The following is a 25763-nucleotide window of genomic DNA, read 5'->3' as shown; positions in this document are numbered from 1 at the left end:
AAATATAAAAAGGTTGTCAGTGTAAAAATGTTGTGATGTACTTTATATAAGTACATAAAAATACACCCCATGGCCTGACAATTTCACCCACATCTGCCTATTGAAACTAGCCAAATTTGACTGGAAATCTCTGACATGGATATTTTGATTAATTTTGCCACTGTGTTTGACTGTCTGGGTGTTCGTTCTGTAGATCCGCTTTCTGTGCAGTTTTTGGGAGAGTGGAGAGCAGTCTGAACTTAATCAGAAAGCAGCGGGCCTTTCTCAATCTCTCTCTCTCTCTCTCTCTCTCTCTCTCTCTCTCTCTCAGGTTGGGTGGCAGTTGAAGAATCTGGTGAATTCTCTTCGTGAAGATCCGAGCGGAGTCATTCTCACACTGAAGAAACGGCCTCAGAACACACTCAGCTCCACCTCTGGCCTGCTCAAAAACACCCGCTGGAAACCCCTTGCACTACAGGTGTGTGTGTGTGTGTGTGTGTGTGTAAAAACCCTCACACCCAAGTTGTGTGTTTAAGTGACTGTGTGTGCTGTAGACATGGCTTTAAAATGTGTATCTTTATGCATGTGTACAGTACATGTGCAAGTGCTGTACTCGGACTTGTGTGTGCATGTGTGTGTGTGTGTATTACTTCTTGGCTTGTTGCCATGACGCCTTGAGTTCTGTAGTTGCCGTGGTTACACATCTTCGACAGACATAGGCAGGTCCACGTGTGTCAGCATCATCGGAGTCACGATGCATAAGAAAGGGGGAGTGTGTGTATGTTTGTGTGTGCAGTCATGTGGGTGTGCCTTTGCATGTGCAAATTCATGTCTACGAGAGGGCTTGGTAAAAATTGGGCTGTATCTGGACTGAAAAAGGAGCCCACTTGTTAAATAGGGTAATGTGTTACATCTACATAATATGTCCAAATGTTTGTGGACACCTGTTCTAATGAAGGCATTCAGCTACTTTAAGTTGCACCCATTGGTGACACTGAAGTACTGTTGCACACACACACAGCTTGTCTTATCTAGTCCCTGTAGAGAAATCTTGCCAATAAAATAGGACTCTCAGAAGCAGATGAACATGAACCTATTGGCACCATGCCTAATGTGATGCTCTCTGGAATTGTGGTGCTCCATCCAATACTTTTGGGATGCGTTGGGGAGTTGGGGATAAGGTGGGAGGGGGGGGGGTATGGGGGTAAACACCCCATATCCTAACCTCACTAACACTAACACAAGTGTAAATGCACAGTCTTGGCTGCACATTCCCCCCAGTGCCTGCCTTTTAATGATATAATGTGAAAAAAATAGGACACCCCTTTGTCTTTTTTAATATATTTAAACACATGAACATGCAATCTTCATTTAAACAATATTGGAAAATGGGTTTAATATAACTAAACCAATAAAACTAAAATCATTTATAAAATGTAATTCATAAAAATACTACACTACCTTACTGCATGGGTGATTATGTGTCAGCTGGCAACAAGTTATTAAACTCTAACTGTTGCAGTTTGTTAAACAACCATATTGAAAGACACAGCCTGTTGTGGAAAGATGTTAATCTGTTTCAGAAGGGTCAAATTACTGACATGTATCAAGCAGAGAACACATCTAAGGAGATAGCTGAAACTACTAAAACTGGGTAGGATTGTCCAACACATTATTATGAAGTGAATGACAGCGGGGAAACTTCCTCTTCGAGGAAGGAATGTGGTCGGAAAGAAATCTTACTAGGGAGCATAAAGATTGGAAGAAGATCATGTGGTCTGATGAGTCCAGATTTACACTGTTCCATCATGCCTAGGGCCTACCGTACAAGCCTGTGAGGGCACTCCTTTGATCTGGGGTTGCTGCAGTTGTTCAGGTCTCGGTTTAGCAACGTTATGTGTCCAAAGAATGAGGTCAGCTCAGATCAGCTGGCTACCTGAATATACTGAATGACCAGGTTATTCCATCAATGGATTTGTTCTTCCTTGATGGCACGAGTAGATTCCAAGATGACAATGCCAGGACTCATCGGGCTCAAACTGTGAAAGAGTAGATCAGGGAGCCTGAGACATCATTTTCACACATGGATTGGCCACCACAGACTCCAGACCTGAACCCCATTGAGGGTATACAGACAGACTTGCTTATTCCTGGGTGTGAATATTCTTGGCCACACCTTCACTAGTGTCATATGTGCAACTGGTTCATTTTCATTCATATAATATAGTTTTACACACATTAACAGACATTTATACACATGCTGACAGCATCAATGTGAGATACAACTTATAGTATTTCTCTGTTGCTAGGGATATTCTTGTTGCTAGGGTTGCTTGTTGCTATGCTCTGCCTGAGCCTGATCTAAATGTTCTCAGTTGGTCCTGTACTTCTCTTTTTTTGCTCAAGGTCTTGTAGCATGTGTGTGTAGGTGAACTATCAGCTGGCTTAAATGCATATGTAGATACACATGCCCTCACCGTCAGTGCTGATATAGATGTGTGTGTGCGTATATGTGTGTGTGTGCATGTGTGTATGTATGTGTGTGGTTATGTGTAGACTCCAGTAAGCTGTAGCAGTGATAGTGAGTGTGTTGATGAATGGCAGTGTGGGTTAGTATTGTTAGAGTGTGTTACTGTAGGGTGTTGTATTATATCATTGGCATCGAAACTATTTGTAACTATTGTTTCTAACTTTTTAAAAAGGAAAACAGACCCTAACATTCTGTTGTCCTTAACATCGTCTGATGAATGGACATTGAAAGATTTTTTGCTTCTTCTGCAAAGTTGGCATTTTGAAGATCTAAGGAGTCACATTACCGAAAGTCCTCAAATATGTGCTTTTTAAAAACTATATATTTAAGAAAAAAATTAAGAGACATTGTAATGCTTATAAAAAACTGATTGAAATTTTCAGGAGTTTTATTTGACTTTTTCTTAAGATACATTAAGAACAATTCTATATTCTTAATATTAATATAATATTAATGTACTTTCAGACAGTTCACATATTATATCTCTATAATTATAAGTTTAAATAGATAAATTACTAAAATGATGTCTAATTTAACCAGATTAAAAGTGGAGAAGCTATTTTCAGTACCTTGGTGTCTACATAAGGAAAATAATGTCTTTCAGACATCATATTTTTTCTATAGGACAAATCTATAGGATTTCTTTTTCCTTGGCTGTTTCTACTGTCACTTTTAGCTCCTGTCTACTGAAGTAGTTAGTTTGATGCAGGTTTTCCCTGTTTTGCACAGATTTAACTGAATAATGAAAACTTAACCACTTAAATATGTGTTAAACTCACTTTGGTCAATGTAAGCTATAAAATACAACATCACTTGGTATATTACAAACAACCTACTTAAAAAAAAAACAAATCTTAAGAACATTTTTTATAAAATTCTTAAAGTATCTTTTATCTTCTTCTTCTTCTTCTTCTTCTTATTATTATTATTATGATAATTATTTTCGATTTAAAACCTTTTTGTAAATCTGGCCCTAGATTTTGTTCTGACTATAGTGAATATATGTTTACGTACCTATAGGGGGCAACAGCAAGCTTAAGCAGTCTGTACACATCTGGTTGAAAACCCATTGATTTGCTTATTGGTTTGGATTTTGTGGGGTTTTTACATGCCTGACTCTTTAAGTTTACATAATTTTACTTCAGTTGGCCTTTGATTTATCTGACTCACCAGAAAGTTAGACGAGACATGGAGCAGCTATGACATGCAGCAGATGTTAGCAGCTGTTTTGAAGTGTTTATCCTGTCTGTTCTCTCAAAGAAGCTGCTTAACATCACTGTATGTGAGCCTCTTAACAACGGTTTACGACTGTCAGAGTGTTGGTTAATCACTTTTTATAGATAATCAGTAAATGTATAGATATGTGGGACAACACAAATAAAGGGTCACGGTGTTGCGGGGTGCTGAAATCCCGTCAAAAATAGCAAACGGCAAAGAAGGCAGTCATATGGGTAGAAAAAAAACCTTTTGAGCCACATGTTGACCTGATTTTAAAGGAAGCGTTCAACATGCCAACATGGCTGAGTTAATGTAGGTCAATATTTAATATTGTGTTTTGCCACTTTGTGTTTCTGTGTCTGTGTGTTTGACTGACAGCCCCTCTCCACCAGTCCGTGCAGTGAGTCACCAACGCCACCCAGTACTTTGGTATCCCTTGGCGTGTCACCTGGTTTGGACACACCTGTAGGACACGATGTGTTCATACTGTCCCCTGTATTTGGACACAGGTACACACTTATACACACTATGTTTAAAACTGGAGTTTGGAAAGTGGTGCAGAACTTTTAAAAGTTTGAGAAAGTTAGTTTACAAAGCCAATGGCACTAGCCACAAGTTAGCTCACGCGGGACACATACTAGGTAGCTATCTTGCAGCTTATATTTGCTCCATTTACACATAATCTTACACAATGGTAAGTTGAACGCAAGACAGCTGAAATTACATGAAACATTTGCATAGGTAGAAGCTTGGGACCACCCCATGACCACCCCAAGTTTATGACTAGGAATTTTTCAGGAGATATTTCTGAGGACATTAGAAATAAGGAAGCATAAGCGTAAGGAGAGAGGGGAACGTGTCTTTTAAAATCTAGGGAAAATGGGAAACCCAACAGTCTCTTACAAAACTCCCAAAATTTCCCCATCAGAGAAACAGCACTTTCATCTTTGAGAGAAAGGACATAAAAGCTTCACTCTTGCTTCAGATCTGAACAAATCCACAAGTGTTTGTGCTTTTAAAAAGGATATGGAGCTGTTTGAAAAGCTCTTACTGAAAAAAAGCAAAAAGCCAATAGATGCATCAAATAATTAATCAAGCTGCTGATTATTTTAGAAGAACGGATTGACCATTCCAGAGTCCAGACCTCAGCATCATTAAATGTGTTTGAAAACGGTCTGAAAACCTGAAAGATTGAACTTTGGAGGTGTGGAAACATATCCTGTAGATTTCTGCAGAAACACTAAAAGTGGGTCTCCTGAAGAGAATAGTCATTATAAAGGGTGACGTCTGATTTAGGTGCAGAAGCTGGTGTCATTTTCTGTTGAAACTGTGTTTCTGCTTTTTACCTTAAACTGAAAAACCTGAAAATGAAATGAAATAAAAGATGGCTGGTCTTGTAGTATTGTGGACAGCTCTTTATTTATCTCGATTTGCATATCTTCTACAAAGGTTTCACAAATAAATGTGGTGCCTTCTGTAATTGTCCCTTACTTTATCTTGCAAAAACAAAAAAATCTCTCCTTATCTAAAGCTGTTGTGGAATACTCCAAAAGGCTGCTCTGTAATTTAAGCCCTGCTCACAGCATGTTGTTGCTACCCCACTCAGTTTCATTATTCTGTAGTTTCTGTAGTTGTTGTGATGAATTTACTCTAAACTGGAAGAGAAAATAATGATGTTGGTCTTTTCTGTGGTGAGGTTTTTCACACAATTGTTTTTGTACTATTCTTCCGTAGAATTTAAGCAGGGCGGGACTAAATGTGGCCTGTCAGATCGACCAAAGAACCAATCAGAGTTACATTTACATTTACAGTTAGGAGACGCTCTTATCCAGAGCAACTTACAAAAGTGCTTCGGTATTACTCAGAAACAACCTCAGCTACTTTGAATAGACTAAAAATTCAAAGATACCTCTAAGTTTAGATGCTAATAAACACAAGTCAGTATGGAGACCATAGTACTCTACTATTCTGGTATAAGGTGGGTCTTCAGTCTGCGTTTGAAGACAGCGAGCGACTCTACTGTTCAAAAACCCAGGGGACGTTCATTCCACTACTTTGGTACCAGGACAGAAAAAAGCCTGGACGCTTGTCTTCCGTAGATCTTAAGGGATGGCGGGTCAAGTCAAGCCGTAATTAAAGCTCGAAAGGCAGCAATATGTTTATGTCACCTACCTTGATAAAGACAGTGCCATCCCATGCATTCAGCCTCTTTGCAAAGCTTTATGATGCAGCAATCAGCTTTAATTCAATTTCTTTGTCTAACCTGCTTCATCCAGTAAACAGTGTGTAACTAAATCACAACAATGCTTGTGTCAAGCATCAGCATCAGTCTGCCAGTCGTACCCTTTACCCGCTTGCTTGTTTAAACTCAGTGTGCTAGCTTAAGCTTTGTGCTCAGGATACACTCCTGTGATGTCTGTCCCTTGATATTTGCTAAAACTGTGTGGAAACGCTCTGTTTTGAACATTTCCACAAACGACTAAGTTATTCCCCAGCTTCTTACTAAAATGTTCCGTTCCACCTTAAATGGTTCCGAACATACAGGAGGCAGAATGTAACTGCAGCACTGTTTTAAGGTGGAATTTCGTCGTCACTCTGTAAGATAAGCTTTGTCGTTTCTTTACATTTTTATTTGAAAACATTTTATATCAGTCAGATCCAGTGAATACATGAATACATGCCCTCACAATTTTTAAGAGGTTAATTGTGATTTAAATGTATTAATATATATATATATATCTTTAGCATTAAAATGCATTTTGGGATTTTTAAAATCAGTAGACAGGGGCTTTAGTTAAAAAAATATATATATATAAAAAAAAATCTTTCTTTCTCCCCCTCTGTCTCTCTCGTTTAGGGAGGATGAGTCGGAGCGGGTGGGTTTGGGTGTGTTCGGTTCGGATTCTCCTGGCTACTATATGGATCAGGAAGGACTGGTCGGGCCTCACTTCCCTCTGCTGGAGGACGAAACAGGCAGAAATCCCGGAATACGACGCAGAGACCGGACCCCCACACGAAGTTCGTACACACACACAAACATATACACACACACTCACACATACAGTGCCATAATAAATCATTTTCAACAGTGTAGGCGGGGTAATCACTTTTATCATGGGGAGGTTGAGGTGGTTGAGGTGGCTGAGCCCCACAGTGCCTTTTTTGGACAGCTCATGCTGTTTTACACCAGTGACTCATGGGTAGCTGCATGAGCAAGTACATAAACAAATTACGCTGTTTTTTTTTTTGTTCAATATCCGTTGATTGTGTGTGGGCAGAGTGTCAATTAATTTATTTTGCACTGTGGCTTATAGGATCCTAGTTATGCCACTGCACGGATACGCACTCGTTCATGCTCAAACACGAACTCACATGGTTTGTTTTCTTCCCGCAGGTGACCCCAGGCAAATCTCCATGGCAACGGAATGGCTTGCAGAGCCCCAGGAATCTGGAGTTTATAAGCGAGGAAGCAGAGGTGTCAACTTTACTTTACTTTACTCTACATGTCCCTTGAGGAAGTTATATTATTGGCATTTTGCTGTGCTGTTCAGGTGTCATTTCATGCATAGTCAGGTACACAACATATTATTTTCACAGGTTATTTCGTCCAAAATAACAAAAACATGGGAAAAAAGCAAAGGATTGTTTTCCCTTTCTACGTAAGGAAGACGTTGTGTATACACAGTAATGACTTTACATCGAAGTCAAATAATAATAATAATAATTTCCTTTTACACTTACAAATGTGGTCTGGCTGCATTTACAGTAAAAAACAACATTTTGCGTAATGCTGCTTCACCTAGTGCTGCTTTTTGTTTTGAGTGAAAGGATAAATTGTATGCTCAGCTAAATTGTAGAGAAAAAAAACAAAACATATCCATTTAAAATATTTTGTAAATGACCATCTTAGAAGATTTGTATATATGAGGAAAAAAAGGTCAAGATAAAGTTCATTTTCGTACAAAATTGAATAGCAGTTCCCATATCTTATGAAAAGTATACTTTTTGATGGTGTACGTTAGCTGTACGATAGCCAAACATAAAGACAGTTCTTTTATTCAGGAACTCGGGCTGCATTTTTGAAATCAAAACTTTTTGGACAAGGACAAGGGACAAGACCAAATCTACAAAGACACTCAGAGAAAAACAGAAGTTCCTTATGAGTAATACAGTGCTACTCTAACTGTTCCACATGTTGTACAGGTTTCTGGAACTGGTGTTAAATATGTTCATACTTTATATGATGTTCATACTTTTTATTTCACTCTATATGACCTTCAGTATGACCTAAGTAATATAAATGAACTTTACTGCTGGTAATTTCAGTGCATTTACAGTCATTTTCCAGTAATTTACCTAGGACAGCTTTGTTGATACTATTAATCTCCATATTACTAATATGACTATTACTGTGTGTATTTCTTGGAAAGAGAAGTCTTTTAAGATAGTGCCTTTGAGAATTGAGTGCATGTAGAATTAGCTGAAATTACCCTTGATGTTAGGAGCTGTGTGGAAACAGGTTTCTAAAAACAGAACAGAGATTGAGTGGAAGACTGACACAGATCCAAATATAGCACCAAGAAACCCACAATAGGAAGTAATGCTGCTGTTATACACACACAAACATGCACACACTTAACACTTGTTTTTATGCAAGGTCAGGCTGTGAAGCCTCTACAGGAAACTAACTTAGAAATGACACTTTTCTGTATTATTTCCATTAATGTATTGAATTTAACATAAAAAGTAAAACATAACCTATAAAATCAGCTATACAAGTCACATTTACTGTTTTAGTGTTTTAGTAATGACTACTGAAGTCTCAGCATCATTCAACCTCTTCAAGACAAGCGTCTTCATTACTTAATGAAGCCCTCTTTTGCTGTTTTGACCTGCTGCATACGTGATGCATAGCCAGAAACCAGCTTCTGGCAGCGTTCCTGAGGAATCTAAGCCCATTCCTCGTGGGCAATAGCCTCCAGTTCACTAAGATTTTCTATGGGGTTCAAGCCAGGCTACTGTGACAGCCATTCCAGCACTTTTTCAGAAATCAAGCCTTGGTGAACTTTGAGGTTAGCTTGGGATCATTGTCATGTTGGAAGGTCAAATAAAGCCCAGGCTTCAGCTTCCTCACAGCAGGCATATTCATCCGCTGTGTATTGTCTCTCTGTTTTTCTCTCTCTCTTAGACTCTGACTCTTCTCTCTTGCGGTTCATGAGTGACGACAGGATCCTGGTCTTACAGGAAGAGGTGGAGTTCTCCCAGCGTGACACGGGCCGACGAACCAGGAAGAAGAGCCGCAATCCCAGCAGCCCCAGCTTTCCTATCAGTCCCTCAATGCTAGCCCCACCTGTGCTGCTGGACTCAGGACCCCAGGACGGGCTGCCCTACCCCGTGCCTGATTCTAACACTATGCCGCACTACCATGTGAGTCTACACACACGAGCCTAAGGGTGTGCAAATGTGTCATTTACACATACATTTTTTGTTTTTTTATGAAATTTTTTTTTTAATGACATCAATTCACAACCCTTATATGGGCTGTTCCTCTTGAGCAATGGTCATTTACATTAAAATACATTAAGTACCTTCGAGTAGTAAAGCTGGTTTACTAGTCAGATTCTAGTTGATTTTCATTTTGCTACGTATGCTTGTAAAGGAGTTACGGGCTAGCATTTTCACAATTTGCACTGTAAAATAGACCAGTATGTAGAATCAGTCAACTCTTTCTGTGAACTACCATGTTTTTATTGCTGTATAAAACACGGAAGAGGCTTTTGTTCTTGTTGGATGCGTTGTGTTTTTTTTTTCTGAGTATGAGCTCATTCAGAGCGCAGTTAGGATCGGTAAGCGCTTAATATTATTTTTGTATTGAATTAGAGTGATGAAAAGAGTAAACTATATTCTTGTTTGTGTGTTTTCTTGTTTAGAATAAGAGTTTCGGGCAATCTGTGATTACTGGGCTTTATTAAATCACCTTCATTAGATATTAAGTAAATGCAGTGAGTGAGGATCACATGATTAATTAAGGGAAGGAGATTGGACTGCAGAATGCTTGGGGTCCTGCAAAAAGCATCATTCAAAATTACATTTAATAAACTTTTTTTAAAATAACAGTGATTCAAATAAATAATATAAAATGACAGTTGATATTTTGGTCAGTCTTTTAAGCTGTCTTGTTTTAGAATATCACTGTGTGTTTCAAACCAAGATGAACATTAAATTCAGTTTCATAAAATATTGACAAAAAAAAAAATTACTGACAGTGGGTGTTTTTCCTCAATATTTAAAAAACTTTTAGCCTTTATTTTTTAAGATCAATCCCCTTTAAGCATACTGGTGTCCACACACTCACACACACATACAGTTCATGACACATATGCCTCTAACCCATATGTCGGCTTTTTTGTGGTGTACACTTTTCTCTACCATTGTAATTGCATGCACTGGCATATATGCACTCACACACATATATATGCACACTTTCAGTTCACATCTTGGAACAGGAAATTACCTTTCTGAACGCCTCCCCCCCCCCCCCCCACCCCCTCTCTCTTTCTTCCTCTCAGAGGGCCACAGACACTCTCCGGGCAGACACAGAGAGGTAAGCAAGCTCTGCTTTTTAATTTATGATCTTAACTTTACTCTGTTTTAAACAACAGATATAGACGTATTGACCTGGTTGAACAAAGAAGTACAAAGCTTACATTTAGGCAGAAAATCATGTACAGTGTTTTTACAGTATTCACAGTAATCTATATCCATTGTACACTAACAGAAAAAATACATTGCTGTCATTGGGGTGGTATCTTTAGTTAGGGAACATAACTCTACAATATTCCTTTATAGTTGGTTATTTTTTGTAAGTTGCATTGCGTCCATTCACTCTGTCCAGCAAGTGAACAGTCAGTTTTCATCAACAGTGAATTTAGTGTATTAAAAGGAGGAAAAATGGGCAAAGCATCTTCTAAACATCATTGTGGGGTGTTCCTGGTATGCAGTGGTCAGTGCCTACCAAAAGTGTTTCAAGGAAGGATGGGCAGCAGAGTCATGGGCTCCCTAAGGCTCACTGATGTGATTAATGGAGGCCCCACCTCACAACTTACAGGATTTAAAGGATATGCTGCTAACGTCTTCGTGTCAGAAAACGCAGGACACTATCAGGGGTCTTGTGGAATCCATGGCTCAACAGGTCAGAGCTGCTGTGGTTGGATGAGGGAGACCTACACAATATTAGGCAGGTGGTTTTAATGTTATTGCTGATCAGTGTATGCTCCTCCCTTTTAGGTACCACACTTTACCTTTTGGGACTACATTTATGTTGCTTATACCGTCGGGAACAACACTTGACCTTTTTTTGACAGCGTGCAGATTTTCTGAAGTTTATGGCTAACCATGTGGTGGTGCAACAGTAAGAAAAAATATTGATAAATACATTAGAAGTTAAATTACTGGCCAAAGTGTGTTTGTTTAAAAGTTTAAAAAATGTTGGTCACACTGAAGTCACTAAAAAGCAGTTTGTGCCAGAATATTCTGTTAAGGTTGCTGTGCTGTGCTTTTACTGTGGTGGTGTCAGTAACTCTGTGTTTGTATAGGACACTTTAGATGATTTATCGACAGTTTGCAAACTTTTTTGTTTACCCTAACACTAAACCCCACCCTAGACTAAATCTGAACCTTTAACCAAAACTCCTCCCTCAGCTCTACGCTAACGTAATCTTAATCCTTAATCTACTTCTAATCCTAATCCTAACCCTAACCTTAACCCAAAACCTAGCCCTCACTATGTTCCTAAACTTAGTCCTAGTCCCACTCCTAATCCTAACCTTAACTCTAACCTAAACCCAAAAAACTATCCATTGCCCTAGTCCTAAACTTAAACTTAGTCCTAATTCTCATCCTATCCATAACTCTTACCCTTAACTCCAAATATTGCCCCTTTTTTACTTATCCTCTGATTTAACATATTTAATATTTTAATGTCTAATGTCAAATAAGTAGTAAGTATGCTTTAGAATGTGTAACAATGTATGAAATTATTTAGACTTCAACAATGCACAGTCTGACCAAGGGTGACCAAACATTTGCATACCACCTGTAATCTACAGAAGACGTGTGTCCTACACAAATGATGGAAACCATGTGTTCTATGGGGAAAGCCATCTTCACACTCTTCGTAGATAACGGCCATATCAGAATAATACTGATTACAGTGGTTGTCAGTTTTGATCAGCACTTAAAAACTGCAGTTAAAATCTGTGAAAAAAAAATTATTCTGCCCGATTGAGATTGTGCCAAAAAGCGAAAATGGCAAAAAGGTAGAAGATTTTTGCAGGATGTGGTTAAAAGAAAAACCTATCCAGGTTAAATTCTTGTCTTTTCTTCAAATGCTTATATCTTCAATTCGACGGTAATGATGAGTGTGCTGTGAAAAGTAAGTGTGTGTGTGCATGAGTGTGTGTGTGGTCTGCCCTCATAATCTGTTTCCTTACTGAAACAGGCACATGCTATTCACACAAACACACACATCCTGTGTATGATCAGTAGCTGTTCTTATCCTGCATTGTGGTTTGTTCAGGCATCGCGGAGGGTAAGGTGACGGTTACAGCTTTTACACCACACTGCTTACCTCAGTAAGAGAGATGTACAGTACCACCCAAAAGTCTTAGGCAGTCCTTAAAACCGTTTAAAACTGTACTGTAAAACTCTATAAAACATTAGTATAAACCATAATAAACATAAAGTCAGTGGTCAGTGAGTGTGTTTACTGTAAAACTCTATATAACATTAGTATAAACCCTAATAAACATAAAGTCAGTGGTCAGTAAGTGTGTTTACTGTAAAACTCTATATAACATTAGAATAAACCCTAATAAACATAAAGTCAGTGGTCAGTGAGTGTGTTTAGTGTAAAACTCTATATAACATTAGTATAAACCCTAATAAACATAAAGTCAGTGGTCAGTGAGTGTGTTTAGTGTAAAACTCTATATAACATTAGTATAAACCCTAATAAACATAAAGTCAGTGGTAAGTGAGTGTGTTTACTGTAAAACTCTATATAACATTAGAATAAACCCTAATAAACATAAAGTCAGTGGTCAGTGAGTGTGTTTACTGTAAAACTTTATATAACATTAGAATAAACCCTAATAAACATAAAGTCAGTGGTCAGTGAGTGTTTTACTGTAAAACTCTATATAACATTAGTATAAACCCTAATAAACATAAAGTCAGTGGTCAGTGAGTGTGTTTACTGTAAAACTCTATATAACATTAGAATAAACCCTAATAAACATAAAGTCAGTGGTCAGTGAGTGTGTTTACTGTAAAACTCTATATAACATTAGTATAAACCCTAATAAACATAAAGTCAGTGGTCAGTGAGTGTGTTTACTGTAAAACTCTATATAACATTAGAATAAACCCTAATAAACATAAAGTCAGTGGTCAGTGAGTGTGTTTACTGTAAAACTCTATATAACATTAGTATAAACCCTAATAAACATAAAGTCAGTGGTCAGTGAGTGTGTTTACTGTAAAACTCTATATAACATTAGAATAAACCCTAATAAACATAAAGTTAGTGGTCAGTGAGTGTGTTTAGTGTAAAACTCTATATAACATTATAATAAACTCTAATAAACATAAAGTCAGTGGTCAGTGAGTGTGTTTAGTGTAAAACTCTATATAACATTAGAATAAACCCTCATAAACATAAAGTCAGTGGTCAGTGAGTGTGTTTACTGTAAAACTCTATATAATATTAGAATAAACCCTAATAAACATAAAGTCAGTGGTCAGTGAGTGTGTTTAGTGTAAAACTCTATATAACATTAGAATAAACCCTCATAAACATAAAGTCAGATATTTTGCTACAGAGGACAGATATCAGGTTGAGATTGTATTAAGGGTTAATAGAAAAAGTGATGAATTTGTGTCAGAGGGTTAGCGAGGCTGTGGAGGGAGGGGGAAAAAGTGTAGGCAGCGTTGGGGGTTTTGTGTAATACGCGCCACCCACAAAAGAAACTTTACCACAAAGAAACTCTGCATTTTTCTTTCTCCCTTTCCTCTTCAACCCCCGCACCCCCCACCCCCAGGTATGCCAGTTCTGCAGGTGACAGACTAGCAGGAGCACCCATGAGGAAGGTAAAGACTATTCTCCTTCACATTCTAGGTAGTTAAACAATACTTCAGTGGAAAATCTGATTTCCCTCTTTGTGCTAAATAGGACAAGTTTAATCAAGACAAGTTCAGTTCTTTAGTTTTGCACTGGAGCTACTGGGCTAATGTATGCAACAGGTAATGGAACCTTAAGCCCCACCAAAAGTGAAGGAAAGTATGCTGCATCACTAAAAACAGCAATAGGAGCCTGGTTTTTGTCCTTATGTATGTCCATTTGAATAAATAACGGAGTGTAACAATTCACAGAAGTAACAATTCAATTGATAAAATGCAAATTTCTGAATTTTTTATGTTTTCAACACAGCAGAAATATTGCTGAAAATGTAAAACATTATAAATGTCCTAAACTAGAAGCAAGCAAATTGCATTCTCATGAAGAAAATGCAGTAATTGTGCAACTTCAGTAATTCCCACGGGGTTGCTATGTTGTTGCTTGGTGGTTGCTATGGGGTTGCTAGGCAGTTGCTAAACTGTTGCAAATGGTTGTTAAGCTTTTGGTAAGACGTTGTCATAGTGTCCCAGGTGGTTGTTATGCAGTTGTTGTGATATCCCAGATGTTTGTTAGGATGTTGCTTGGTGTTTGCTTTGAAATCATAATTGTGAGGCTGTTGCTACTGATCCTGGTATCATGAAAACACAACAAGGCCTCACAAACATTTGTCCACAAATTATAATAATTCATATGAGAGAAAAAAGGGAAAAAAACCTGTTTATATGGGAAAACCAACATCTTGTAAAACATAGGACAAGAAAGTGGAAAATAACCAGTCTGAAAATGTACTTGAACAGTAGTGTTGCATATTGCTTTGCAATAGCTGTTGTTACCGCTCGAACAGAAATCTCGTGGTTACAAGCTCCTAAGTGGTAAAGTAGGAGCATTTGCAGTGGACATATACTACCTTCAAGTCCAGCTCGGAAGTTCGTACTTATGACATTGGAGCTCGTAAGTATGAGATGATATTTTTTTCAAATGGTTTTGGTCAAAAATAACACAAACACCCTGGGAAAAGTATGTAAAGAAAGTATATTTACAATAACTGCAAAAAAGCAGTAAGGATGAGCATTAGTAGAATGTACTTGTGTTTTGCACATGTGTATAAGGAGTAAATCGTAAAAAAGAAAAACCCTGCAGTGTTTGTATTGCTAAATAACCAATACACAACCAATTTATAAGGTTATCATTGTTATGTTTTTTGACTCCCCCCAAGTCAGGGCTCATCGAAAAGTCATGAATACGATATTTCCGACATGACTTGAAGGCAGCATTATTTGGACTTATTTGAATCTTAATGGTGATCTCAAAATAACAAATTGATTTGTCGGGACAACAAACATTTATAAAAAAATGTAATAGAATGTTGTCATCACTTGAGGCCTTTTTTGGATTTCCATATTTGAAGGCACCTTTCCTTTTCTAACTGGTTGCAAATGAGCTACATTAGCTTCGTAGCTCTAGTGCAAATTAATGAAACAAACGCCAAACTTTGTCTTTGCTGATTGATAGGAATAAGGAGTGGGCTTGCAGATGTATATCTCTTTACTCTCACTTTAATCTTGTGATTTTCCTGTGTGTCCTTTCTAGTCTGTGCATTATGCCTCCTTAAGGACTAAGACCAAGAAGAAGAACAGAGGTAGGAGAGAAACACTGTATGTGTGTGTGTGTGTGTGTGTGTGTGTGTGTGCTGTTGTATTGTTAAACTGTATTGCCGTGTCCTGAGTGGGTACTGCAGAGCATATACATGTGTGTGTGTGTAGGGTCTCAGAGTAACTCGAGTCGGAGGCGTATAGCCTGTAAGGATCTGGGTCATGGAGACTGCGAGGGCTGGCTGTGGAAGAAGAAGGACGCCTCGGGATACTTCACTCAAAAGTGGAAGAAGTACTGGTTCGTCCTTAAAGACTCTGACCTCTACTGGTACACCAACCAGAATGTAAGCAGTGGCTCCTTCTTGCTGCCCTGATGGTCAGGGGGTTTATTGCATGTGTATTTACTGCTGTGTTTAGTTCTTCTTATTTAAAAACTCACTACTGAAGGGTTAATTGCGTTTACTGACCGGTTGTGTCTGTGTGTGTGTGTGTGTGTGTGTGTGAGAGAGAGAGTTTTGGGCTTTTTCACACTGCAAGGTAGATTTGTTTCTTAAATATGATTTTTACACTGTGTTTAGAGTTACAGTTTGTTCAGTCAGACTGCGTCAAGTCAAGTGACCTTTATTGTCATTTCAGCTCTATACAAGTGAAATGCTTACAGTAAAATGAAATGATGTTTTTCCAGAATAAGAATGCCACTTGGAACAAAATGAGAACAAAAAACAATACAGTACAGACAAAAACAATACCGGACAGGACAGACTGCAGAAAGTGCAACGTGCAAGACAGTACAATAAATACAATAAATATGACTTAATTCTGAGTAGAGGTAATGAGTGCAAGGCGCATAGATATTGAAAATATTTTAGGTAGGAATGAAACATGAAACACAGCACTGAGGTAGTAAAGGGTGAAATGTATAAATAAGATAAACAGGATGCAGATAGTTTTAAAATGCAATGGGTCGTGGGGTGAGGAGTTTAGTTCAGTCTCTGTTGTTTAAAAGTCTGACTGCTTGTGGGACAAAGCTATTGCAGAACGGTGCAGTGACAACACAGATGCTCCTGGTCACATTTGCTTAGCACATGGTCTTATTTAGCGACTATAAGCGGCTAACAGAGCGTTGGCGCTGTATTCCACACCAGCAACTACAACCTGAACAGAACAGAACTGGACATTAGTGCAGCCTAATTTAGGAATGGGGTTATGTTTATGTTACAGTTTGAGTTAGGGTTAGTGCAAGGGTTAGGGTAGAGCTACGGTTAGGGATAAGGTTAAGGCTAAGGCTAGAGTTAGAGCTAAGGATAGAACTACTGTTAAGGCTAAGGTGAGTGCTAGGGTTAGAGCTTGGGCTAGGGCTAAGGTTAGACCTGGGAATAGAGCAAAGGTTAAGGCTAAGGCTAGAGTTAAGATTATGTTAGGGTTTGGACTAGGGCTAAGGAATTTTGGGGTCTTCAGCTTTTTAGATCTGAAGTTCAGATCTTTCCTGAAGCGGTTAGAAATACAATACACACAGTAAAAGTATGCTCCTAATGTTTGTTAAAGCTTCAGGTTTCTGTGTTTAGGATGGAATATGTGAATGAGACCGCTGCACCCAGAATAATTAAAAATCTGATCTGACTGAGTTAAACCACATACAAATTTGACATAAATATGACTATGTCTGGAAAAGGTTCCATGGCTTTCTTCCTGTTCATACTACAGATAACCTGTCCTGTTTCAATGGGATACTTGCCTAAACAAAGCCTTGGAGAGTGTTTCATGTGAAACTGTACTCTTTTCAATTTTGTTCCCTCATCCCTCGTTCAGGACGAGAAGGCTGAAGGCTTCATCAGTTTGCCTGAGTTCAGGATTGACAGAGCAATCGAATGCAGGAGGAAACAGTGAGTGAACTCAAGAACACACAAACACAACTAGTATGAGCAATGTGATGAGTTACTTGTAAACTGTAAATGGTTAATGTTCTTCTCTTCTCTTTTTCTTCACAGTGCCTTCAAAGCCTGCCATCCTAAAATCAAAAGCTTCTTTTTTGCGACGGACCACTTGGAAGAGATGAACAGGCAGGTTTCTCCACTCTTCTTCTTTTCTGTGTTTCATCTTCCCTTTGCTATTCTTCCCCCTTCTTTTCTTGTCTCTGCTCATGTATGTCCTTTCTGGTACAGGTGGATGAATCGTCTGGGCTTGGCTGCAATTGGCTACACCCCGGATGATCCAGTGCCCCGTCCAGATGAAGGTGAGAGCTCTGCACACATGACGTCTTACCCTTTTCACGAACTTAGAAGTCTCTATAATGACAATCCTTTATTCAGTTCTTTCAGTTTTAAGACCACCTAGGACCACTGTCACTCCATTGAGGTCCATAATTCTTTCACTATTATTCCACTGAAATCCCACTGTTATTTTACTGCAATTCTACTCAGGTCCCATAGTTGTTCCACTGAAATGTCACAGTTTTTTTCTAATATCCTGCGTATACGCCATTGTTATTCTATTGCTATTCTGATGATGTTATGATGATATTCCACTGATATTCCTCTGACATTTTGCTGAAATGTTACAAATAGAACTATGGAACAATACTCTTCTGTTTGTATTGTATTGATATCCTTTTGTTATTCTTTTTGTTATGTTCTTAGGTTATTCCACTAATACTCTGCTCTATTTCCAGTCATCCAATATATTTCAATGATAATTCACTGGCAATCTAGTGGTATTCCAACAGTGTTCTGAGCTAGTCCCAGATATCCTAGGATATACTTAAAGTTTAAAACAATAACTGAAGGCAGTAATGTAGAGTGGAAGAGCTCTAAATGTCTTGGATGATGGATGTAAGGATCTGTGGTGTCATTCTGTAGATTACTGGAGTGAGAGTGATCAGGAGGAGATTGATGGCTCGATGACACTCAAACAGGAGCCAACATACCACCGCAACCCATCTGTAAGTCCTCCTTCTCCTGTGTTTCTTTCCCTGTGGAGCTGTTTAGTAATCTCTAATAGACTTTAACAAAAAGCAAAACAAAAAAACTATATTTTATAGGTAATATTTTATATATAACAAATTAAAATATGTTTTAGAAATATAGATAAATACAGATAACAGTGCGTCATACCAATGTCAAAAACTCCACAGACATTGTTACTAGGGCTGTGGACTATTGATCAGTAACTTTGATTGACAGGTTGATATATGGTTTTGCAGGCGAGCTCATCCAGCCCGTTCGCTGAGCGACACTTCTCCAGTGGCTCCACCTTCTCTCACTCGTCTGCTGAGGACTCACACTCATCCTGCCGCTCCACCCATCGAGAACGCCGCTCTTGGCAGGACCTTATCGAGACACCTGTTGGCAGCTCGGGCCTTCACTACCTCCAGACCGTAGGGGGTGGTGCAGTGGGCGAGGGACGGGGCATGCTGCTTTCACCTGAGAGGCTCCGGCAGGCCACCCTTCCAGCCCGCCGCCGCCGGTGCCCACCTGAGCGAGATGGGCCATTTCCCCTGACAGACAGCGAAGAACCTCGTCCACGGCACAAGCATGCTCACAAACAGAGGAGCCAGAGCCTCCCTCGGAACCGAGGGGTGCTGCACACGCATACGGGACATGCACATGGGCATGGAACTCTCCGGCCCCGGACACGCCTCCATGAAGAGGAGGAAGAGGAGGATGAAGATGAGGAAGATGAAGGTGTGCATGAAACACAGCAGCTGGATCCACTGGAGGAGCTTTACCGCTCTCTGGAGCAGGCCAGCGTGTCTGCTTTTGGCCACCAGCGGCCCTCCACGCGGCAGGAGTTCAGGCGTTCCTTCGTCAAACGCTGCAACGACCCGGCCACGAACGAGAGGCTCCACCGCATACGAGCACTGCGCTCCACACTGAAGGTATGCTCACCGTAAAGTCAGATTTACAGTTTTCCTTCTCAGCTCAAATTTTGACTATCAGTGCAGACATATTGCTCTCCAAAAATGAAACCTTATGAACTGTGTGGAGCTGTTGCTTTTGTGGTTTCTGACACTGGATTACATACAGCTTACAAACTCTACACTACTAAGTTTTACATCACCCACATTTTTCCTGTTTTTACTGGCATTTGAGCAACAAAAACTACCACAGGTTGAAAAAAAGCCTTTTTACGGAACCAGTCATTAGTCTTGAATGCAGTGCTGGCAATTAATACAGGAAGTTAATTAGTTGGATCAGTGGATCAGGTGGGGTGGATTAGGGTTGGATCTGGAGTATGTGAGATTGTAGATCTCCAGGAACAAGATTGGAGACCACTGATATATTGCTGAAGATTCTCCACTGAAAGGAAAATACAGTCCCTGACTAGGCCTTTCACTTAAAGGAAATTGGCCCTCAAAATATCTCTACCAGTTAACATGATCTTAACACTAAGATGAAATGAGCCCTGATTAACTGATATCCATATTTTGCTCTGAAACATAAATGGGCCAGTTTACAGCAAGCTTGACTGAGCCAAAAACCTGGATGCCCATGGACGTGTTGCATCAGTAGGTGGACAATGCACTTCCTTAATATATATACATTTCTCTGGACTGTATTTCATTTAGTTAGCTAAATCATCTGGGCAGGAAATGAGAGTGCAAAAATAAACAGCTTCCCTGACAACGTGAATAAGAAGATGGTAGACAGTTCTTGGGTTTTGTATTTAAATAAGCCTGTGTTTGGAACCACTGTGACCTCTCTGTTCTTATCTCTCCCCAAGGCTAAGGAAGGGGACCTGTCTGCAATCGTTCAGGTGCTGGACGACCCCTGTCTGACCTCACGGAAGTTCAGAGAGTGGAAGCAGAGAAACCATGAGCTCTTCCTGGATATCTGCGAGTTTAGCTCTGCCCCTCTGGAACCACCCACTGACCCCAACGACCTCTCGCCTCTCTCGCCAACACTGTTGATGCACACGCACTCCTTCATAGAGACCCACGTCTGAAATGTAAACACACACCCACACACACAAACACGCACTCACACACATCTTTATAATGAGATCTATCTCTCAATCATGAACACATGCCTTTATTAAGCGGTCATTTAATGATGGACAGAAATGGACATAGGTCTGTGGGAGGAAATAACACAAAGACACACACACATGCACACGCACATCCAAGACATCATGAACGAAACACTGTGGAATCACTGTGGGATCCCCTTAATCTTTACTGCCCGTCCTTGACCATAACTGACCACTAAGTGAGCCAGTCCACTGTAAAGTAACTTCTAAGGCATTTTGCAAAGACTCGGCTCTATGCGGGTGAGCGCACCTGTACTGGAAAAAACTCATACACACCCATACGAATGGGGTCAGGCACCTGTCAGGCCCCACATCATCTGTCCATCTTAGCTGACCACAACTATAATGACGCCATGCAAAAGAAAAAAATGTTTGTTTGTTAAATTTTCGTCTGGAAGTCTTTTCCCCTCCTTCCTTTTTTGCCTGGAGTTTCATTTTTTTTAGCGTGTTTGTTTATTTGTTTATCTCCTTCCCTCAGAATGCTGCAGGAAGAGCGCTCATGTAGCCATGGGCAACGGGCTTCACTCTGTTACCAAGCAACACCGCCCTACTGTGTCAACTCTGTATGACTTTCAGAGCATGCAAGACTGCGTGAACGCGTACGAGAGAGTGCGTGTGCGTGAGTGAGCGGGCAAGCGAGAGCAAGAGAGAGAGAGAGAGAGAGAGAGAGAGAGAGAGAGAGAGAGAGAGAGAATTGAAAGACTAAAGAAGATGTATTTCCTGTGCATTGTGATGTAGGAATGGCCGGATCTCGCGGCAGCCAATGACACGTCTGTAATTTGAATGATACTCGGGATCTTTAGAATATTTAGACAATAGCTAAACTCCTGCATGGTTTAACAATATATTACTATATTACCAAAACGGGCTGATAAAGTATGTATATAAGAAAATATTCTTTGCCTAGCTGCATCCTCTGTTGAAAACTGTGAACTTTAATTGTGAATGCAATCTTCTGGCCCTGCAAAGACAGAAGCTTTCTACTTCAATATATTTTTTTTCTAAAAAAAAAAAAAAAACAGAAAAAAAGAAAGAAAAAGGAAAAAAAGGAAGACAAAACACAAAAAAGCTTTGCTTATCTGGTATTCTGACTGTTTTTTTGCTTGGGGTCAGCCCAGCAGCTGGCTATTACCTCCTAAGCCAGTGGTCACCAACCCTGCTCCTAGAGATCTACCTTCTGGCAAATTTTAGCTCCGAAATCACCAAACCTCCCCACCATATCGTCTCGTTACGCCTTCAGAAGGGCTTGGTTAGCTAAATGAAGTGTGTCAGACTCAGTACTGAACCGCTACCGTTAATTCTAGGCCTTCAGTTCAATGGTTCAATGCTAACTTCTACTAGCACCCCAACAATGGGATTTTTCCTTTCAAACATGATGGAGCTAAGCTAGCACTGGAGTGCTCTAGATTGAACACGAACATTTGAAGCTTGTAGAAAATGTCCCACGTAGATATAAGTATATATGAAAGGTTCTCTGCAGCAGTTTTACAGCAACCCTTTCAATACAAAGCCTAGCAAAGAGCTACCACTGCTATTTTCTATCGTGAATAACGAAAGGGCATAAATGTGAAGCTCAAAATCATTTCGTAGAATGGATCAGGATGGAAGGATGAAGAATTCACCATTTAAAATCACTCCTTCGACACCGAATTTGAACCCTGTCAGGTAGCAGACCTCTATGGTTGATTCCTCCACTTCCTAATTGTGTTGCTTGTTAATCAAACATGTAAGATTTTAAGCTTTTTGTTTCCAAAAAGAAACAAATGAAAGCAGACATTATCACAGTAATTTCAATTCATTAAATCATAATTCTATTGAATAATAGTGAACTAAAACATTTTTTTTAGTGCTCAGAAATCATCAAGGCCCTGACGGTTCTTCACTGGTTAGATTTGGGTTGGAGCTGAAACCTGCAGGAAGGTAGATCTGCAGGAGGAGGGTTAGCAACCACTGTCTAAAGCTATGGGTTACATTCAGGTCGGAGATTTTTTTTATTCCTTATTATCGTATGCACTTCCTGTGTCAGAGTTCTAGAATTCTGGATCCGGAATCAGGTTCAAAATTCTCGGCTCGTGTCCGATTCGGAGATTTGCGTGTCCTGCTGGGAATGAGCTTTACTGCAATCCAACAGATGTATGTTTTAACCCTCAGAGGTCTGGAGTTCATGCTGTTATTGTTTAAGACTATTTCATTGAATGAATTATCATTTGCATTTACATTCGATTTACATTCAGTATAGACAGGTTCGAGTCAGCTCGTTTTTTTTCTGAAGACACTTTATCTGGAGTGGTCCTTTTTAGATAAAATAAAATCAGACTCATCAGACTCTCAGTAAAATAGATCAACAGCACCTCAGCCACCTTTCAGCTGTTCTTCACTCTCAGTGGGTCCAGGTTCAGATCTGTAGATATTCACTGGAGGAATCACTGATCATCTAACAGCTCTAATGCAGACCAAACTAACACCCTCAGCTAGCTGCTATGAAGGTTAGGATTAGGTTTTGGGTTAAGGTTAGGGTTGAGTTTAGAATTACATTTTGGGTTGAGATTGGGGTTAGGTTTAGGATTAGGGCCAGGATGTGTGTTAGGATTAGGCTTTGGGTTGAAGTTGGGGTTAGGTTTAGGATTAGGACCAGGATGAGGGTTAGGATTAGGTTTTGGGTTGAGGTTGGGGTTAGGTGTAGGATTAGGGCTAGGATGAAATGTACTTAATGTCAGTAAAGCATTAACATAACATCTTTAAGACAGTTACCTCAGTGAATTTAGATGCTTCACTGCTGCTTATTAAGCTAATTAATCATCTACAAAGCACCACTCCAAATAAAGTGATATTTTTTTCTGCAAAGCAAGACAATGAACATGACAATGCCTTTTTATCAAATTTAAATTCTAATAAAATAACCTCCGCTTCTACTTCCTAACACAAACACAGTGTGGGATGATAGGTTAGAATCTGCACTTTCTAAACAGTTTCATGAACCATGAGTCAGAAGGTGTTCGTGCTGGCGATAGCTACGACTTCTGAGGGTTAAATGCTCTACATGTCGAGTTGACTTGTGGCCTGGAGCTTGGCGTTTCATTCGACAGCGTGTTTTACGGATAGTGTTCTCATGTTCTGTTCTGTTCTATTCTATTGACATTACTTGCGTTCCTTTAGACTGTGAAAAGGACTGTGGTGGGATGTATTTTAATTAAGTAGAATGTAATTATTTTGTAATAGTCTGTAAATTGTACAGTTTACCGGAATCAAACCCTATCACACACATCATTTTTGTCTTCAGTATTTTGATGATTCCACTGGTGGGTGTGGGTGCATGACAGAGAGACGTGTGTGTCAAGCATGTGTAAGCATATGTCTATGCTTGTGTGAGAGAGCGCGTGTTTATTTGTGTGTGTGTGTGTGTGTGTGTGTGTGTGTGCGTGCGTGTGTGTGTGTTATTCTGGGCTTCACTGTGGTTTTGGGCGTGTATCGGCCGCCCTGTTCCTCGGCCCTGCTGAGTGAAGTGCACGTTGCACTGAAACTTTTAAAACTGAAAAAAATATTGCTTTGTTTTTTCCTCACATCCACGTCCCACCCTTCCCTGCTCTCAACAACCAATCATGTCACTCCACTGCAGGCTCCTTTTTTCCTATATATACATATACAAAATATATAAATTTAAATATATATATATATATATATATATATATATATATATATATATATAAAATAAAGATTGTAAAATGTAAAACTAATAAATGAAGTTCTCTGCACTTATGAGGCTGTGTTTTTATTTTAGATTTAGATTTTTTTTATTCCCCAATACAAGATGTATGGGGTATTTCTCCCAGGGCAGGTGTCACCATAGACAGCATAATATACGCAATTCAGTCTACAAGCAGCATAAAGATGCAGCACCCTGCAACCACTAGTGTGCTACTAACATCCTAGCAACAACCCAATACCACCATAGATACCCTCCTGGAATACCACAGCAAACTGCTTAGCAACAGTATTAACAACTACTCTGAAGCGTATTGCAATCAACTGGTGCACCATAGCAACCGTTTAGCTACAGCATAGCACTTGTTTGGAACAGCAAAGCAACTGCATGGCTGCCATCGTGGACACCACCTAGCAACTGGACAGCAGCCACCTGCAGCAACTGTTAAGTAACACCAAACCAACCCCAAAGCAAATACTGAGCAATCACCTGGTACAATTACTGTATTTTCTTCAGGAATTTATTCTTTGTCTTCTCAATATCTTGAGATTTTTACTTCATCATCATGACATAACAAACACTGTTTTCCCAAGATGAAGTTATTTCAGTGCTATGCTGTAGTGTTGTAGTGTTGTGTACAGACTGCTTCCAGCATGTATGCTACAGAAACACCTGCTGGCGTTGCGATACAGCTCATTACCACAGTGCACAGACAGTCATTGAGCCCAATGCCAATGCGGCGTTGAGAAGAACCACTGTCAAAGAAGAAGTCGTTTTGGTTCTCTTTGGATATTTTAAATAGATGGTTCTTTAAATAACTAGAAGAGTGAGATTGAAGACTGAATGATAAAAATGAGTGAGAACGTCCACATAATAAAAAGGGACCATCCATCCCTCTGTTCTCTTATCTGCTTCTTCCAAGTAGGGGGTTGCGGTGTCATTGGGCACAAGGCAGGAATACCCCCTGGACAGGGTGCCAGTCCATTACAGGGGACCACACACTCCCACAGTCACACCAAGGTGCTATAGGGCCAATATACCTACCATGTGTTTTTGGGAGGCAGGAGAGAACACACCAAATGCCTTATAAACAGTGAGCAGAGCAGGGATTGAACCCACAACCCCAGAACAATGAAGCTGTGCAACACACGCACCTACATTGCCACCTGTAAAGCATCTATGGCACCTAAATATTTTTGGTAGAACCAAATATTCAAATCATTAAAAGCTAAACGTTTGGAACTCAGAACAGACAGACTCGGAATTACAAACTCTATCACAACTTTTATAGCAAAGGATTTGCATCTGTATTCAGTCGTTGAACTGAACTAGGGCTTTGGCACTATGTTGTGCACTTTAGAGCAAAGAAACAGCAGTGTTCTGCATCTAGGATATTTTACTGACACAGTGATCCCCACACTCTACAACCAGACCAAAACTGGTCATGGAACCAGTGAAGATAAACATTAGTATAACTGTGTAACATGACAAATGGACATCAGTTACCACAAAATCCTGTCACTCCTCAGTAAACGAGAG

The 25763-nt window shown here is 39.6% G+C and overlaps 1 protein-coding gene across 2 annotated transcripts in view; it reads left to right on the top strand.

Annotated features, from left to right (window-relative positions):
• The window catches only part of LOC140552343 (connector enhancer of kinase suppressor of ras 2), a 49468-nt gene extending 25320 nt beyond the window's left edge, over nt 1-24148 (top strand). The window contains exons 9-24 of one of the 2 annotated variants that reach the window (XM_072676570.1): nt 311-457; nt 4106-4236; nt 6585-6745; nt 7122-7202; nt 8916-9154; nt 10297-10331; nt 13828-13876; nt 15495-15543; nt 15668-15840; nt 17306-17379; nt 17485-17556; nt 17659-17729; nt 18352-18434; nt 18696-19370; nt 20216-20440; nt 21000-24148. In XM_072676570.1, the coding sequence (XP_072532671.1) occupies nt 311-457; nt 4106-4236; nt 6585-6745; nt 7122-7202; nt 8916-9154; nt 10297-10331; nt 13828-13876; nt 15495-15543; nt 15668-15840; nt 17306-17379; nt 17485-17556; nt 17659-17729; nt 18352-18434; nt 18696-19370; nt 20216-20437 (2262 nt within the window). In that variant the 3' untranslated portion in view covers nt 20438-20440; nt 21000-24148. Of the gene's footprint in view, nt 1-310; nt 458-4105; nt 4237-6584; nt 6746-7121; nt 7203-8915; nt 9155-10296; nt 10332-13827; nt 13877-15494; nt 15544-15667; nt 15841-17305; nt 17380-17484; nt 17557-17658; nt 17730-18351; nt 18435-18695; nt 19371-20215 lie in introns of both variants that reach the window. The other variant, XM_072676562.1, reaches the window with a different exon arrangement.
• Nucleotides 24149-25763: the final 1615 nt, after the last annotated feature.

The sequence above is a fragment of the Salminus brasiliensis genome, chromosome 1 (assembly GCF_030463535.1).
Source record: "Salminus brasiliensis chromosome 1, fSalBra1.hap2, whole genome shotgun sequence".
NCBI classification, from domain to species: Eukaryota; Metazoa; Chordata; class Actinopteri; order Characiformes; family Bryconidae; genus Salminus; species Salminus brasiliensis.
Note: the sequence above shows the minus strand (reverse complement) of the source record. Positions and strands in the feature narration are given on the sequence as shown.